General features: G+C 35.2%; 1 protein-coding gene across 2 annotated transcripts in view; it reads left to right on the forward strand.

The window, feature by feature from the left end:
* The window catches only part of LOC118182482 (sialomucin core protein 24-like), a 50,060-nt gene that overhangs the window by 23,970 nt on the left and 6,821 nt on the right, over nucleotides 1–19,269 (forward strand). Inside the window, exons 2-3 of one of the 2 annotated variants that reach the window (XM_085807287.1) lie at nucleotides 1,925–1,996; nucleotides 10,673–10,741. In XM_085807287.1, coding sequence (XP_085663413.1) covers nucleotides 1,925–1,996; nucleotides 10,673–10,741 — 141 coding nt within the window. The remainder of the gene's footprint in view (nucleotides 1–1,924; nucleotides 1,997–10,672; nucleotides 10,742–19,269) is intronic. The other variant, XM_085807288.1, reaches the window with a different exon arrangement.

Below are 19,269 nucleotides of genomic sequence, written 5' to 3' on the forward strand. Positions count from 1 at the left end.
GTATAAAAGTATCACAATAGTGGCAAATGTCATGCTAATTCAACTGGAGATATTCTGCTCAAATGGGGTAGAAACCTGTTAAACTTTTTTGAACTACAAAAGAATTCTTCCATTAAAAAATGTTTTATTATTTTAGATGCTACTGTTTCTAAAACTAAGTAATGGAATATTCACTGTTCATGTAAAATTCATATATTAGGAAATTTTGAACATTTTTGTTTTTTTGCAATCAGTGCAAATCTTTGCCTTTATTTCTGTAAATACGAAGCAAAGGCACGAAGACAATTGATGACAAGATACCTCAATGACGGGCACTTTCTCTCCTTCAGAAGTATATTATCTCTTTCTAGTGGAGCGTGAACTCTTGCATGTGCCCCTCATCTTGCAGCACGTAATTAATAATATATATAGTACAAAGTCTTTAATCCGGACGTCCATAATCCGGAATGATCTATAATCCGGACCTAAAAGCTACAAACTTTCTACGCATGTGCATAATGCATTTACACATGCGTGTTTAATGTATAACGGACGGTATAAGCCAGGCTAAAATTATCTAATTTTCTATTTCAGTTACTGTTGCAGATTGCTTTGTTCCTTAATCTTTTAATTGGATCCGGCTTATTATTTTTTGCAGACTGCTAGAGCAATTTTATAAAAAGTAAGCTTGAACTTTTGATTATGTCAAAAAGAGTTTCTGATTCTGGAGCTGCCAAAGGATCTATAAAGCGAAAGCATGCTTCGATGTCCATCAAACAAAAAGTGAAATTGCTGCAAAAAGTGGATAAAGGCGGCATGAAGAAAGTGACAGAGAGGTTAAGAAAAACGAAAAAATTTCGATTGACAAGTTAGTCGGTATTCTCGGCACAGCAATTACAGGACTTGAACAGCGGAACTTTGTAACTGAACAAGAAATTATGTCTGTTTATAGAATTAAAGAGAAAGTATTAGCACATAAAATGAAGCAACTTAAACAACTTACAATGAAAGAAATGTTTAATAAAGTAAACAAATAAATATTAAGCCTTTTTTTTTTTTGTAAAATTTGATATCCTTTAGATATCATAATTGCTCTTTATTTCATAAATTATGGTTTCATATTTTTAATTTTATAATTACTGCATGCCATCTTACCAGATTTAAGTTGATGATCTATAATCCGGAAAAACCCCTAATCCGGAATCGCCGAAGTCCCGATGAGTCCGGATTAAAAGCTTTGTACTGTATATGTAATAAAAACAAAGAAGTAACTGGAGAGCAAGAATTTCGATAGCGTACAAATGTTGATCCATAATGACTAGGAAATTGGAGGCGAAGGCAGATTTAAATCTTCATTTTTTATTATAGCAAACATGTTGCGGTGACAATCAAGTTGGCACATTAATTGTGCCTATTCCAGGAGATTTTACATTTTAGATAAATTTGCAATAAGAAAGAGCAGACAGACTGCAGTGCGGCCAGGCCAAAGCATAGAAAGCAAGTGCGTAATGTTCAGGATGAAATCTCAAGTCAGACTGTGTTAGTTTTGGTTCTCAAAGCATTCTGATTGTATAGTAATTTTTGCCATAAAATTATTGGCTGCTTGAGTTTTAGTTCAATTTACATTGCCAGAATTACGTAAGAATCATATGACATAGATTTTTCTTGAAATGATGCAGTGCAAATAGATGTTGCTATTTTTAGAATAGAGAAAGGAAATTAATTTACGCTGCTAATTTAATCTTTTACATATTCTTTATTTTTCTTACATATATATATGATATATAATTTTTGGCAAAATGCCTGTCAACATTGCGTTTGCGATGATCGAACTGTAGCTTGCATAGTATGCTTGTTAATGAAAACTCTTGTAAGTCAGTTGCTTAGGTTTGAACTTTTTATAATTGTTTTATATATTATATATTGTACTCTTAATTTATTTCAGTTACTTGCAGTAATTTGACTTGTGAGGCCTGCTTCAATATTTCTAATCATGTTTTTTGCCCTGAATCAACAGGTATGTAAATTTTTAGATTCATTTAGAAATTAATTATGTTTATTTAATAACATGTGAATCATATGCTTTTGTTGTAAGGAATTTGCCACAAATTCATTTGTATTCCCCTCCCTATTCTGCCTAAACGATTAATGCATCATTTAGTATTAATCTTCTGCTCATGTTTTGTTTTTCTGAAATTTAAAAGTCATTATAATGAAACCACCAAAAGTAAAATCTGTGTAGGAACTATTGGGAAAACTGCTTGAAAATTTCAGTGCAAAGCTTGAGATCCAGACTCATTGGGACTTTGATGATTCTGGATTTTAAATCTAGTGAGATGTCATGATGAAATTGTTTATGAAATAATGAAGTATTTATGTCCTTAAGGGTATCAAAATCTATATAAATAGAAAATAAAAACAAATTAAAAAGCTTAATATTTGTTTCATTAAGCACTTTTTTTTTTCAATGTATGTTTAAAGTTGCTTCTTTCTTTCTTTCTTTCTTTTTTTTTTTTGTGTGCTAATACTTTCTCTTTAATTCTATAAATAGACTTAATTTCTTGTTCAGTTACAAAGTTCCATTGTTAAAGTCCAGTAATTGTCATGTTGAGAATTTCCACTAAATTGTCAATTGAAATTTTTTCATTCTCAATATTTCTTTGTCATTTTAATCACCACTGGCAGCAATCAGAATCATATTACAGATTTCACCTGCAGTGATTGATTATTAGGTTCTTGTTATTGCAATTGAGAATTTTGTTGTATCATTTTTCTGCATTAATCCAAATTCCATTAAACTGAAAATTTTGCTTTTTATTTGTGATATTCCAAAATGTGGCTATCATTGTAAAGCTTAGCTAACTAAGACATTTTGTTCTATTAAATTTTGTCTTGCTTCTATTGGACATTGAAGTTAGCCTAAGTTATATTGTTTATTTATTATACTTATGTCTATTTCCCGCATATGCTTAAGGCCCACCGGTGGCCGAGTGGTAAAATCGCTGAACACTGCTAGTTCGGTCCGAGGTTCGAATCCTGTGAACAGGCTGGCTGCATGGCCATTTCCGTGGTTTTTCCCATTTGTAACGTGTATACGAGCCAGTTCCCTTAGAAAGTCCTACTCAAAGGCATCCCTGCCCTTAGGCAGATAGCTCTAGTGTGCTTTGCCATATTCTCAATAAACCAAACCCGCATATGCTTAAGGTTTATCCAAGTTCTAAATAAATAAATTCCACATACAATTAAGGCTTATCTGAACAAGTTGGTTATTCATATTTGAAATGTGCTAACTGTAATCTTTTAGCATATTTCTTATGCAAAATCTATATTTTGCACATAGAAAGAAATTTTAGAGTGATGTTTTAGAATCGCTGCATGAGTCATTTCTCAAGTTGCCATTAGTTGGTTGTCATATGGTTATGAATAAAAAAAAATAATGGAAATGATTCACCACATTGGCATGAGGGATATAAGTTATTCAATAAGTGTAAAATGAGTGATGAACTTTGGTAGAAATATTTCGGTTTGAGATACCAAGCAAAAAATGTGACAAAATATTGATAATACAGACTTGTGCTAATAAGCGAGTGTTTTTTACCAAAGTAAAATAAGGAATTAGGATCCTCCATATGCTTTGTTATCAAAAAGTGCTTACTTCACATGTGTGAAGCATTAAGCATATAAAACAAGGTGCTATTTTCAGAATTTAATTCTTTCTTCCTTATCGCAAAAACAGTTTTGAAAAAGAAATGTCTGTGGTCTGAAGGTCCAGATACTAGATCATTCTGGATATTGGACATTCAAATGTCAGACTTTATACTGTATAGTTTTAGTATCGGTTTAAAAATACAGATTCTAAAATTTATCTGTGTTCCAAAACTTTATCATGTATTTTCCAAATTTTTTTGTGTTATAACTTTTTTGGGAAGATGTTCCTTAACAAATTTTTTAGCATGTTTCTTCTCACAGCTACATATTTTAGGTAGGAAGAATTAATTTCACTCTGTTATTACTGAATTTAAAATGTTGGGTAACTTCATAGGTATTGAATTTTTTAATACAGAAAATTATTTTCTTATTTCAGCTTTTGAAGCTTTTCTGAGGCCATTTCTTGCAAGTAATAAGTTGCTAGTTTTGAAAAGGCCTTTTGTTTATTTATTGATAAATTTCTATATTATCAAGAGATTTTGGCTCTGAAAAATTAAAAGATTAACTAGCAAGAAAGCATTGTCAATTTTACTTCCTGGTTTTATTGTAGGAAATGGATGTTCGCCGCCCTGATGTTCTGATATCCGCAGCCGTCTCCCATAAAGTCACCAACTTTTAACAATCTATTTATCACAAAACCAAGATGTGAAAGAAAACAGTCATTTTCAAAAATGGCAACACACTAAGAATTGCCTAAAACAGCAACAAAGTAACAAAATTAAAAATGCGAGAAACATTCATAATAAAACGCCTTTTTTTTGGCACTGTTTTCCCCGTGTACCCAGCAATCTGTTTTAGCTTAATAAAATCAGAATTTCAGAAACTCATGCACAACACATCATGGCACAACTTGGCACTGTGCATCCTGTGATTCTTTCTATCTGTTTTTACTTAGGAAACATCAGACAATTGCACGAATTTGACACACACTGTTGTTTGCCCTTGTACACAGCAATCTGTTTCCACTTAAAGAAATCAGAGAATTGCACAAATTCGCATCAGTGCTTAAATTTTGATCCGTACAATTGGATTGTTTACCAAGTAAAGCTTCATAGAGTGTGAATTTTTGTACTCTGTACTGTAGGGGGGAAAAGCTGTATTTCTGAAGAAATGGCAGTGCATTCATTTTCGTTAGCTGGCAAACTCCACAGTCCAGTTATGATTCCTTACAAGGGGAAAAAAAGAAGTCACTCAGTGCAGCAAAACAATATTACAAATAACAGTTAATTCTGAGAACTGCTAACAACTGTCTTCAGTGCAACAAAACCAAACACTAATGTCTGCTGCTCATCTGCTTCATGTGTATACATACCTGAGTTGGCACATAAAGTCATTTGATGATTTCGTGTATTGCCTGTTTTGTCGACATTAGCGTATTGCCTCGTGAATACTTTCCAGAGGGAAGGTTGTGGATAATTGGTAAGCATCAAACATGTATATGTAAAAAGGTATTTTTCTTATAATTAACTTTATTATACATATGAATATTAAACGTTGTTAATAATAAATTAACCCCAAAGCACTGAATAAACTGAAGGTTGAAGATATGTTTATTTAAGGATAACTGGTGCTTAATTAGTATTGCAGTTATTGTGCCAGCTGCTTGATGCTGCACTCGGAAATATATGTTGCTTTAAACTGCAGTAAATTTTTGAAAGCTTAATATATCTATCTGTATATGTATCAGTAAATAAAAGATTCATGGAAATTATATGTGTACAACATGTTTAAGTTTTGTAAAAAAAAATAGTTGTGTAGTGCAGTGAAAGGCAGATTTTGCATTTGCGGAAGCAGCCTTTAAGGCTGGAAGACCTTGATCAGCACCACTGAATGTACAAGGTTTTAGAGAATATTGACCTTCCGTTAACCTTTCCTGTGGGCTATTATAGACTAATTTTTATTTTATGCATTAGTGTCATTTAGTCAGCTGCTTTTACAGGAAGAGGTAGAAAACAAATCAGCATGGTCTTGCACTGCCTACTCCATATTAAAGAATAAATTTTAAATCTATGGCAGTCGGGATCTCTAACCACTATACCAGCTGGGCTGCACTTGAATTTTATTATTATTCCTTGTATAATTTTTGTTCTGTGAAGAATTATCTCGGTGTTTGTTGCCATATGTATATAGTACAAAGTCTTTAATCCGTACTCGTCGGGACTTCGGTGATTCCGGATTAGGGGTTTTTCCGGATTATAGATCATCAATTTAAATCTGGTAAGATGGCATGCAGAAATTATAAAATTAAAAATATGAAACTGTAATTTATGAAATAAAGAGCAATTATGATCTAAAGGGTATCAAAATTTACAAAAAAGTGTAATATTTATTTGTTTACTTTATTAAATATTTCTTTCAATGTAAGTTGTTTAAGTTGCTTCATTTTTTGTGCTAATACTTTCTCTTTAATTCCATAAACAGACATAATTTCCTGTTCAGTTCCACTGTTCAAGTCCTGTAATTGCAGTGTCGAGAATACCGACTAACTTGTCAATTCAAATTTTTTCGTTTTCAATAACCAATCTGTCACTTTCTTCACTATCGGAAGCGGTATATCAAAACATGTTTTCGCTTTGTAGAATATGGCAGCTCTAGAATCGGAAACTCTTTTTGACATAATCGAAAGTTCAAGCTTACTTTTTTATAAAATTGCTCTAACAGTCTGCAAAAAATAATAAGCCGGATGTAATTAGAAGATTAAGGAACAACGCAGTCTGCAACATTAACTGAAATAGATAATTTTAGCCTAGCTTATACCGTCCGTTTTACATTAAACGTGCATGCGTAAACGTATTATGCACATGCGTAAACGAATTATGCGTGTACGTGTGCGCAGATAGTTTGTAGCTTTGAGGTCCGGATTATGGACGTCCGGATTAAAGACTTTGTACTGTATCTATATATAGACATCCCATATTTTAAATGCTATATTTTAAAATGGTATCTTTATACTATAGGGTTCTCACTCACTTGGAAAGTCAGGCAAATGAAAAATGGTTAGGGAAAGGAAGAGAAAACATGAACTTTTTTAGGAATTTAGGGAAAATCTAGAACTTTTCCAATCAGTTGAAAAAAAATTCAATTCAAATCATTCCTGTCAGATGATGAAAAGTTCATATTCTAAACAGCAATCTATTCTAAACAAAAATTATGTGTTTTAAAAAGAAAGTAAAGAGTAACAGTTTATAATATAATAATTATGTATTTATTAGTTTGAAGGTACAAAGCATTTTATTCTTCATATCTGAAAGAATTTTATCAAACCGCAGCTGTCTGTACCCGCATTGAGTTGCTGTTTGTTCTCTTTAATAACGTAACTGTGACTTCTCTCTTTAGAATGGTAATTCCCATTAAAAAATATGTTACAAAGTCTGAAACTTGGGCATCTAATATCTGGAATGATCTTATATCTGGACCTCTAGGTGACCAGCAATTTTTATTTATTTATTTTTAATTTTTTGGAAAAAAAAGATTCTGAAAGAAGTGTCTCACTTTGGTATATGTTTAATGCTCACATAGTACAAACTTTTTCATAATAAAGCATGTGAAATGTATTGGTTCTTAATTTTAGTTCAGCACTAAGTAAAACATCTCCTTGTTGAATGAACACAATCATCAGTTTGCTTAAATCTATACTATTGCTAATTTTTAGCCCCCTATGGCTTTTTTTTTTTTTTTTTTTTTTTTTTTTTTTTTTTTTTTTTTTTTTGTTTGCTTTCATCATCTCGAAACTATCAAAAAACATGACAGACTCGTGCATTGAGAAATGACTCATGCAGCAATGCAAAGTTATAATATTTATTAGCATATTGTACATTGATTTCTTCTGTATTCTAGTTATAATATATATGGTAATGTTCTGGTTATGCTAACAAATTTAAGTTTAAATTTAGGATGTTACTTATTTTTACAAGGTTTTAAAAAAATGAAAATTTAATCAGATTTAATCTACTCATTTTTAAGGGAAAGAGAAATGCAAATTGGACTTTCAAAAGCATCTATATATTTAAAAAATGGTGTAAACTGTATTTGAAAGATCATTGTGTAAATTTATTAAATAGGTAAATTTCTTGTAAGCTACTAATGAGTGCTGCATTTTCATGATGTATGCTATATGCAAAGGGAGGACAGTATTAAGGGTGATTTTATTGTAAAGTTTCTGATGATTCTTTCGGTAGCCTAGAATGTTAAAAGATTGATTTCTGTTTAGTTTCGGTCATTTTAGGTCTGTGCATTGATAACTCTGAAATTATTTTTGTTATTTACCCATTCTTAGTCTATTAATACTTTAATAACCAAGTAAATAAGGTAAGTTTTATGTTTTAAAAAGGGAGAGACATTGCGTGCATACAATTTCGTTTTAGTGAAATGTATAAAAACTTGGATTTATTCAGTAATTTATATACATATGTTTTTGTCACATAAATTCAGCTTGCATAGTTTTATTATTTATCAGCGTTTTTATTAATTTATAATTTTTCAACACATATTTTTTAAATACTTTAGTAAATTTTTACTACTTTTAAGTACTTTCTGAATAACTGCATCCCCATGAAAAATATTCCCGAGGTAACACACTTGCAAATTAGGTATATCATGATGTTTCCAAAATGTAGCTATGGGGCAACTAAAGTATACATGCATGTAGCAGATGAGAGTGGTTCTACCTTTATATTGTTGGTCATTAGCATTTGTTTTTTTTTTTTTACAATTAGTGCATATTTTGTTTTCTTAAGGCACCATAATGGGACTAGAAACTTTATCGGCTGAAAAAGAAAGCATTTCATTTCTTCAAAACGGTAATTTTGCCGATGACAAAAATGCCCAATTCTCTTATTTTTTTTAATCAAAAACAGATAGTTGTGTTTATGGAAAAACAGCAGCTTTGCTGTTATGGTTGTTGTTTATTTTTAAATTTTATTTATTCATTTCTATTTTAAGTACGTCTTAGTGCACTGCCATTTTCAGAATTACTGTTGTTCATGTATGAGCTTGGTGAAAAATTAGTTGCTAATGAGCCAGTGACTTTTTGGAGTGGTGTGCAGATAATCCAAAAATACCCTGTGCATTATTTTAGTTCAGTTTAAAAAAACGGTGTTTATATATAGGGACTGCTCAAATGAAAATTGGATATGTGCCATTGTGTTAGAATGACTGCAGCTATAGCAGTGCCACTGAATATAAAGTGTTTGAGGTGTACTACACATACTGCATTCGACAGTGGAAATTGATCGAAAGTAAAGTCGTGCTATATATGGATGCGTCCAGATTGGAACACCTTGCAGTATAATACGGTTTTTTAATTGCAGAAGGTGAGCATAATTCGGACATCTGTCAGTGAATGGTGGCAGTCTGTTTTGAGCACTGCTTTAGGTCGAATAGCTGTGAACAATTAATGTAAAAGTTTTCATGAAAGACAGCAAACAGTGTCGGATCTGCCTTAGATCGTGCCAAGCAAACATGCATGATCACCAATGACTCCATTGCTGCCGTTGATGAAATATCAGAGCTAATAGAGGAGTTCGGACCGGTGACATCAGTAATGAACTCAACCTGAGTAAAGGCATGGTTCACATTCTCCTCCTCCTCTAGCGTCTGCAGTATAGTAAAGTGTGTGCAGAATGGATACCAAAACCTCTTACTCTTAATTATGAGAAACAACAAATGGGCTTGTCTGTAGCACTTGATCCATTGTGAGGAGGATCTCGCATTTGTGGAAGGCATTGTTGCAGGTAACAAGTCCTGGTGTCACCACTACCCACCCGAATCCAAGAAAACGAGCATACAGTGGAGACGCACATCATCTCCACCAAGGAAATCAAAAGCGACAATGATGAAAAATAGTTGGAAAGTTATGCTTTCTTTTTTTTTTTTTTTTTTTCAATTGCCTTGAACCACTCTTGAATGATACCTTGCTCCAAGGAAGAGATATCATTTCAACACAATACTGCAGTACTTTGACAAAACTACGGAAAGCAATCAAAAGCAAATGGCCAGGCTTTTTCACACAGCAAATGATCCTTTTGTATGACAATGTCTACCCACACGTATTCCGTAAAACCCGGACGACCTTAAACAAATTCTGTTGGAACATCCGCCGTACTGTCCGTATTCATCACCCTATGATTTCCACAGCTATTGGCCACTTAAGAAAGCATTACGGGAGAAACATTTCCATTTGGACATTAAAATGAAGGAAGATGTGCAGGACTTCCTCAAACATCAACCACAATCTTTTTGCAGCAAAGGCGTAGACCGGCGGCTGAAAGATGGGACTTGTGTTACAACACCCATGCCAATTTCTTTTGATTTCCAATAAAGGTATTCTTTTTAGTCAACTTATCCACTTTTCGTTTGAGCAACTCTTGTATAACACACACACATATATAGCATTTAAATGTAAAGAAAACACAGATAATTCTAGTTATGGCTGAGTTTCTTGATGGTGAGAGCATAACTACAGAGTTGCTATCAAATGTAACCGTCATGGTGATTAAACACTTTTATTTCTGAACAAAATATATAATATATATTTGCACCCACCAGGTTGGAAATTACTGATATATGCTAGTAGATGCTAGCTGATTGGATCACCACTAGAATTGGTTATCTTGTATATGGCATAGATATTTGTAACAGTAGTTAGTATCTTTGTAGAATTGGCACTTAAAATTAATTGTTCTATAGAGAGTCCGATGGAAGTGAAAAGAGCTGTATATGGAAGTGAAAGAGCTCATATTCCAAGCTTTTGATATACTATTGGCCAAAACTGGGTTATAGTTTAAGCTGGTAGCTCGTGTGCTTTGGTATAAATAAAAAATAACAGTCCAATCCAAAATTCATTTGTCGGAGTGTAGAATCAGTATTTTATGAAAATATTGTGAATAATATGAGAAGTATTTTTTGTCTCATAGTTGTTTGCATTATTAGTATTTTCTACATTCAGCAAATGCAATGTATTATTCTATTTTTATTTTTTATGCAGAGGGTGCATGCTGCTCTGAAGATTCTGGTGAAGGTATAACGTGTTTGAAAAAGGAAGATGATTGCAACAGTAAGTACATGCTTAAGCATAAAAGTTATTGTAGTTATATGTTGCTGTATGAATCTTTTTTAGTTAGTTGTCTTTTGAACATAAAGGGACAATCTGATACATGAAAGTGTAAGGAAAGTGCTTGAAAATTTTCTTTAGAACCTAACCCCTATCTCTTCCCCCCTTTTTTCCTTACAGTTTGGGCCAGGCAGTGTAACTGCAGAATAATATTAGTTAAGGCAGCTTAAATAATAGCTTATGTACTACTGTACATAGTTAATATGTTGTTTTAATGTAAAAAGCACTTTTTTAAACAAAGCAATTATTTTGTGTTAATGTAGATGTAGAGCAAGTAATGCATATTTAGTGTCACTGTTTAACATTTGTTTTAAATTTTGAATATTATAGTTAAATATGAAGTAGAAGAATGTTGTAATGAATATCGGTGCAATGCTACAATGGATGTTAGTTTTTATTTTAGATATGAATGACATATTTTTAGATCTGAAAATTAGACTATTATTTTATCATATTATTGCTGAGAAATTTAAATTCAGCAGTTTGGAACTTGTATTTTTCATTAATTTGGCAGAAATTTAGAAATTATCAAAAGTATAAAATCTGAACTTTTATTGACTCAGATTTTAGATGGAAATGAATTGCTTCTGTTCATTACTGCATTTTTAAAGTTTTTCTTCTGTAGTGTTACTATAAATAATACTATTTAATGTTAAAATATTTTGTTGTTATAATTCTTCAAACCTGTGGAAGAAGATGTACACGAAAACAGCTTTCAGGAACTTTGAAATGTTTAATGGTAGGGGAAAAAAATTTAATTCAGCGCAGAAACAATAGGAATGAAGGATGCATTAACATGTTCGTTGCCCAGTGTGATTGAGTGCAGGGCCCAAATCCGACTGTAGGTTCCTTGGAGGCAATGACTAATATTCAGGCAGCACATGGCAATGAAATTGCACAAGTATGGTATAAAACTATTCAAACTGTGTTCCCATGAAGTATACGAAAATATATTCAGGACGAGATACCAGTGGAAGAAAGCAAGCTGCCATATCCGAAGACATCTGCATTGAACTTGCAGATAAATTACTAAATGAGGGATGAACTTTGTTGATAGCTTTAACATGAGCTATGAATTAGCAATCAAATTTTTAAGAGGCATGTTAATGGAACTGTATGGCACAAAGGGGAAAATATATCAAGTTTTGTAGCGTTGTACTCTTTGAAGAGAGGTGAAATTATAGCATGAGAAGTTAACAGTATTGTGGTGCTAAAACGGAGAGATATTTGTGATGTTAGAATATTACCAATAAAACATGCACCCATTATGACTTCAAGCTCGGATTCTACTCATTGCGGTCATCCTTCACAACAGAAACCTTTGACGATAATGGCATATAATAATGGAAAAATTGGTCTTGACAGGATCCATATGTCGTAATAATATGGAAAAGCATCAAGTGGTATCAGAAATTAGCACTACAATTACCTTTAGGAACAGCTATAGTAAATGCTTATATCGTGTACCATAGAGGTACAAATAAAAAATAAAGATAAGAACATTTCGGGAACTTCTTATTACCAAATGGTTGTCCTTGAAAACACTGTTCCCAACAATAATAGAAACAAAACGAAAAAAGGTGTTTCATCTTTTAAAGATTTGTAAGAATCAGCAGGACAAGCCTATGAGAAGGATGTACACCGTATGTGACAAAAAGAAGAGGCAAACTGTCAAATGTCAAGAAGCGATGAAAAATGTTTTAAAAAAAAGCCTATTCCAATTGTCCATAATTTCAAATGTGTTTAGATCGTTTTAATGAATACCATGCAACATAGTATAATGTAATGTTTTATCCTAAATACACTGGTTATCATAAATTAAGGAAAAATCACGATTACTGAAAACGTTACATGTAGAATTTTATGAAACTTACCCACAATATACAACACATAGTAAGGTATCAAATAACATAAAAAGAAATTACCAGACAATAATGGTAGTATAGAAATTAGCACATGTACAAAATGAACAAATCGAAGATGTCAGTTTCCTATAGAAAAAGTCCCTTCAATATGGAAAATATAATCTCCTCTAGAAGCAATACAGCACATTCAGCGATGTGTGATGCTTTCAATTATGCGGTCTATCAGTTCCATAGGAAGCGAGATCCATCGTTCTTGCAAAGCAGTTGCAAGCACGGCAATGGTCTAAGGAGGTGAATTGAGAGCAGCTAGACATCTCCCTAAAGCATCCCAAACGTGCTCGATGGGATTCAAGTCCGGGGTTCGAGCTGGCCACTCCATGCGCATAATTGTTTCCAGTTGAAGATAATCATCTACGATGCGATCCCTGTGTGGTCTTGCGCTATCATCCTGTAACAGGAAAGCATCACCTATTGTCTGCGCACATAAGCATCAAGGATGTCATCTCTATAAACCGGAGCATTCACGGTTTCCGTTGGAAAGATATGGAGGTCTGTGCGTCCACCCAAAGAGATGCCACCCCAAACACAGACGCTGCATCTCTTTCATGGATATTTGACTAATGATAACGGGTTCCAGGTTCTCTCCATATCAAATAACGCCTATTATCACTTTCTAGACTAAGCCTGGACTCATCCGTAAAGAGAACAGCCCTCCATTGCTCAGGCGTCCAGTGGACATGTTGTTGTGCCCACTGCAAATGGTTCGTCCTATGGCGTGACTTGAGTGGCACGCAAATAGTTGTTTGCCTCGCATACAGACCACCTTCGTGAAGCCTTCTACGCACAATTGACGCTGACACCAACCTTCCGGTGGCTGCAGCAAGGGAGGATCTAAGAAGAGTCAGAGTAGCGGTTCTATTCCTGAGTGTACATAATGTCAAATATCGGTCATCAGCGCTTGTCGTAGCAGTTGGCCGTCCTTAGCTGAACCTCCTAGGTGCCGAATCTGTGATTTGAAATTGCCTCCAAAGTCTATGAACCACAGAAGGTCTCGCATTTAGCCATCTGGCCACTTCTGCTTGACTTTGTCCTGCCTCTAGTCTCCCAATGGCTCTCTATCGAAGTTCTGCAGGCAAATGATGCCTGGAGGTCATTGTTACGAATAGGCTATCTCAGATTTCTGATGTCATTATCACGGTGAAATATGTGGGCTTGCTCTCAAACATGGACTTTTATTCTCCTCGCAGATGACGTATTCTGATTGCAGCGCCACTAATTTATTGCAGTTTTACTCAGCTACTCTTACTTGGCAACATATTCAAATTTTACACGGTTTGGCTTATTTTTGAGGGAGTTATCGCTATTTTTGATTTTTCCTTAATTTATGATAACCAGTGTATAAATTAATAAAAATGTAGTATAATGTGCATAATTTTATAATTTTTATTTTGTATGTCCTATATTTATATTTCAATACTTATTCCATAAAATTCCTTTTAAAAATCCAACTGAAAATTCTGTTTAACTTGAAAAGAAGAGCGTCATGTGTATCTGGGTGACTGGGCCTCCACAGAAGCATACCCCTCACCCAAATATAGGTGATGAAGTGATGAACATGTTAAAAAAGTAGTATTAAGATATACCAGGTGGCCATAATTAAACTGACAGTGCTCTGTAGCGCGATCTATTTGCGAGAATAATGCCACATTTTGTAGGAAGATTAAACAAGACAGGGGATGAAGGATTCTGCGAAAAAACAAATTAGTTCCAAAAGTCACCGCTAGAGGAATATTTGGCACTGTGTAATAGAAAGTAGAGTGTTAACAAATGCAAATCAATATGGAAATTACCTTTTATTTTGCATTCAAATGAGGTTCAGTGTGGCTGCTGTTGTTGCGGACCACATATTGCATTCTGTGCACAGTATGCACAACAGCAGAAAGTATCATGTCTGCAGGAATCTTCCGTACAGTCCGTGATATGTTATCCTTCAACGTAGCCAGGTCCTGGACCACTCCTTGATAGACCTTGGACTTAAGGTAACCCCATAGACAGAAGTCGCATGGGGTAAGATCAGGCGACCGAGGTGGCCATGCAGTTGGAAAGTAGCGGCTAATGACTTTCTGTTGTGAATTTCTGTCGTAGCATCTGTTGCACCCATACAGCAACTTGTGGAGGGGCTCCATCTTGCATAAAAATAATTCCCCCCAGGCATTGTCTTTGCTGAAGTGCCAGAATGACAAAGCTGTTCAACATGTGGTGATATTTCTCTCCCGTAACAGAACAGGTTTCCGGTCCTGTTGGGGTAATGTTCTCATAGAAGAATGAACCTACGATAAATTCCGCTGTGAACCCACACCAAATAGTTACCTTTGGTGAGTGTAAGAGAACTGCTGTGACTGCATGTGGGGATTTGTCATCCCAAATTCGGCAGTTCTGGGTATTCACAGTTCCATTCAGGTAAAAGTAGGCCTCGTCTCCCCATAAGATTTTCCACGGCCAAGCATCATCCACCACCATTCTGGCAAGAAAGGTGAGAGCAAAAGTCAATCGCTTATCATGGTCGGGGGTACAGTAACTCCTGTACATGGCTGATCTTGCAAGGATAGAAGTTGATCATCTTTCGTAAGATTTTCCATACCGTACTGTAAGGCATATCCATATTCCGAGTTACTCCACGAGCGCTAGAGGTGGTAGCAATATTGTCTGGTCCTCTGTCGACAATCGCCGTGGCAACTGCTTCGATTGTATCTTTTGGTACAGGTTTTCTGCGTGACTGAACCTTCAGAAAACCTGTTTTCTCAAACGTTGCAACCATTGCTTTTAGCCCATTAACTGACACAGGACCGTTACCTTTACGCATTTTTTTGTGCATTCTATAAGCACGAAGAGCGGCTGATGCATTGCACTGGTTAAGGTAAAAGAATTTGACCAGTAATGCACGCTCGACTAAAGAAGGAGACGTTGCACATAAACTTTTGCAGCGGCAGCGCCAAACAGGCGATACGGACTTAAAAATTGTACAGAAAAGCTCCAATTAGCGAAACAGTAAACCCGTTTGGCAAACCTACAGGCCGACGGGGAGAGAAGAATTTTCCCCGGCAGTCAAGTGGAACTACTTCAACAAATGTGTGCGTCTCTGTTTCGCCGAGATATGTGAACTTGTGTACTCGCATCTGTACTGTGCTCTGAATTTCTTAAGCCGTGATAATGTACCCGGCAACTGTTACTTTTCCTTATTAAATTTGATTATTAATTGTAACATGTCTATCTTAACTAAGATTTCGGCTTTCCTAGTCAATGTTAGGGATATTTTTGTATGCACGTGTTACTCACACGTACATCATTGGTGACCCTGTCCCTCGCTCCTTCTGTTTCGATCCCTAATGACTATCTGTCTCAATCTTTGTTAAAAAAACTAAAAATATGCCTTATTTTGATGCCAATGCTCTTCCTTATGACTGATAAAGGCTCCACCCTATTTATTTCCTCCTCATTTTATCGTACGGATTACACGTGGTTTATCACACTTAAGGAGGATTTACAGGTATGTGGTCAAATTTTTTTAATTATCTGTGATTGGTCTTAATTATGTTTTTGTGATATGTTTTGCTCTAAAATTATAGTTTTAATTTAATTATTGATTGTTTAAAATTGATCTTTGGGTAATATTTGTGCTCACACTTTTATTGAGATATTGAATGTCTTCATTATTTTATTCTAAATTGATACTGTTTTGATAAGGTATAGTGCAAAACATTAAGTTTACGATTTACGATATATTTATAATTGGCAACCATGCCAGGATCGGAAGGCCAAACCAACGAGGAATCGAATATGGCGGTTCAGGAGCCACAAAACTCACACGTGGCAGTTAAAATTCCCCCTTTATGGAAAAAGAATGTTAAACTTTGGTTTATTCAAGTTGAAAGTAACTTTGCTTTAGCGAAGATTAGTAGCGATAGTACAAAATACAACCACGTGGTTTCTTCGATAGACCCTGAAACTCTTTCCGCAGTATCAGATATTTTATTTAATCCCCCAGCGATGGCTAAATATGATGCCCTTAAAGCTAGGTTAATAGTAGAATTCTCAGATTCGGAAAGCGAGCAAATACGCAGACTTATTTCTGAATTGCATTTAGGGGACGACAAACCATCTCACTTATTGAGAAAAATGAGAGAATTTAGTGGAAACTGTATAACTGACGAATTTTTAAAATCATTATGGCTGCAAAGGTTACCTTCCGAGGTGCATGCCATTTTATCAATAAGTTCGGAATCCTTAGACAATTTAGCAAAAATGGCTGATAAGATAGCTGAAGTGCGCACGCCAACGAACAACAGCGTGTTCGCGGTCCAGGCAGCTTCGGCGAGTTCCCCCCAGAAACCCTAACAATTCTGGTGCCCCCCTCGAGGAGCTTAAGGCCCTAAGGAGTGAAATCTCTGCCCTAAGTAAACAAGTCGAGCGACTCTCCCGCGGAAAAATGAGGAATAATTTCCCCCGGGATCAACATAACAAAGATAAACATTTTTCGCGTGGGCATTCCCGAGAGCGTGTGAACAGTTATTGTTATTTTCATTCGCGATTCGGTAATAATGCACGAAAATGTCGAGCACCTTGTTCCTTTTCTCAGAACACTACGGCCCAGGAAAACTAGTAGTAGCGGCTGTCGATCGAAATTCATCGGCAGTCGCGCATTCATGTCGTTTACATGTTTACGATAACAGATTAAATTTAAACTTTTTGATTGATTCGGGCTCGGATGTTTCATGTGTGACACCGACTTCTAAGTTTAAGAAAATGCATCCTGATTCACTTCAATTATTTGCCGCGAATAATTCCAGAATTTCTACGTATAGAACAAAATTGTTAACTGTGAATTTAGGACTTAGACGAAACTTTTCTTGGAAGTTTTTAATCGCCGATGTACCAGTGCCTATAATAGGAGCCGACTTTTTAAGGCATTTTGATCTTTTAATCGATTTAAAATGAGGTAGGCTTATCGATAATACTATGAAATTAACTCGTATTGGTTCTCTTTCCGATTCTAAAAATTATTTTTCGGTAAAGTTAATATCTGGTGATTCACCATATCACAGAATCTTGAAAGACTTTCCGGAAGTACTGAAGTTAAAATCCGATTCAGGTAGAGTAAAGCATAGTACGGTTCATTATATCGAAACAAACGGTCCTCCTGTGCACAGTAAACCGCGTAGGTTAAGCCCTAAGTTATACGAAGCAGTAAAAAAAGAATTTCAATTTATGATAGATCAAGGTATTTGTAGACCATCAAAATCAGCATGGTCATCACCTCTTCATGTAGTTTCTAAAAGTTCGGGCGACATACGGCCAGTAGGAGACTACCGAAAACTAAACGCGTGCACCGAACCCGACAGATACCCTATCCCTCATTTACAAGACTTTAATAATACGCTTAGCGGAAAGACAATTTTTTCAAAAATTGATATCGTTCGGGCATATCATCATATACCAGTCCATCCAGATCATATACCGAAAACTGCAGTTTGCACCCCATTTGGTCTTTTCGAATTTCCGTTTTTAAATTTCGGACTGTGCGGAGCAGCTCAAACCTTTCAAAGGTTTATGAACGAAATTCTTGGAGATCTAAAATTCGCCTATGTCTACTTAGATGATATTTTGATATTTATTGATACGGAAGATGAGCATAAATCTCACCTACGTACTGTTTTTGAAAGATTAACTTCATATGGATTGACAATTAACGCTTCGAAATGTGTTTTCGGCGTTCCGGAAATCTTTTTTAGGCCATATAATCAATAAAGATGGTACCAAGTCTCTGACGAACAAAGTGGAACCGATACTTAACTACCCACTTCCTAAAACGGTAAAAGATTTGCAGAGATTTTTAGGATTTTTAAATTTTTACCGTCGATTTTTACCCAACGTAGCCCAGAATCAAATACATTTAACTTCGTATTTAAAAGGGGCTAAGAAAAATGATAAGACAATCCTGAATTTGTCTGAGGAAGTGCGGAGTGAATTTCAAAAGTGCAAACAGCTAATCGCTAATGCTGTTCTTTTGGCACGCCCGAAGAAAGATGCCCAGTTGGTTTTACAGGTTGATGCGTCAGACTTCGCGATCGGTGGAACGCTATCACAAATAGTTGATAGAAATTTACAGCCTCTCGCATTTTTCTCACGAAAGCTTTCGCAGGCGGAAAGGAACTATAGTGCGTATGATCGAGAGCTATTGGCAGCTTATGCTGCTATTAGGCATTTTAAGCATATGTTGGAAGCACGGAACTTTTCTTTAATCACCGATCACAAACTGCTCACGTATGCATTCCGACAGCGTTTGGATAAGTGTTCACCTCGTCAGGCTAGGCAGTTAGACTTTATCTCACAATTCACCGCTGAAATTCGCCATGTAAAAGGTTCGGAGAATATCGCTGCCAACGTACTTTCACGTATAGAAGCAATAGGCATGCCTAACCCTATCGACTATGAGGAAATCGCTAAAATGCAAGAAATCGACCCAGAATTACAAACATTGCTTAAAGAGTCAAAAGTTCTACATCTCAAAGTTACCTTACCGAATTGTAGCTTACCGATATATTGCGA

Source organism: Stegodyphus dumicola, chromosome X1 (genome assembly GCF_044657685.1).
Source record: "Stegodyphus dumicola isolate Sdum_Otavi_A_Nest chromosome X1, ASM4465768v1".
NCBI classification, from domain to species: Eukaryota; Metazoa; Arthropoda; class Arachnida; order Araneae; family Eresidae; genus Stegodyphus; species Stegodyphus dumicola.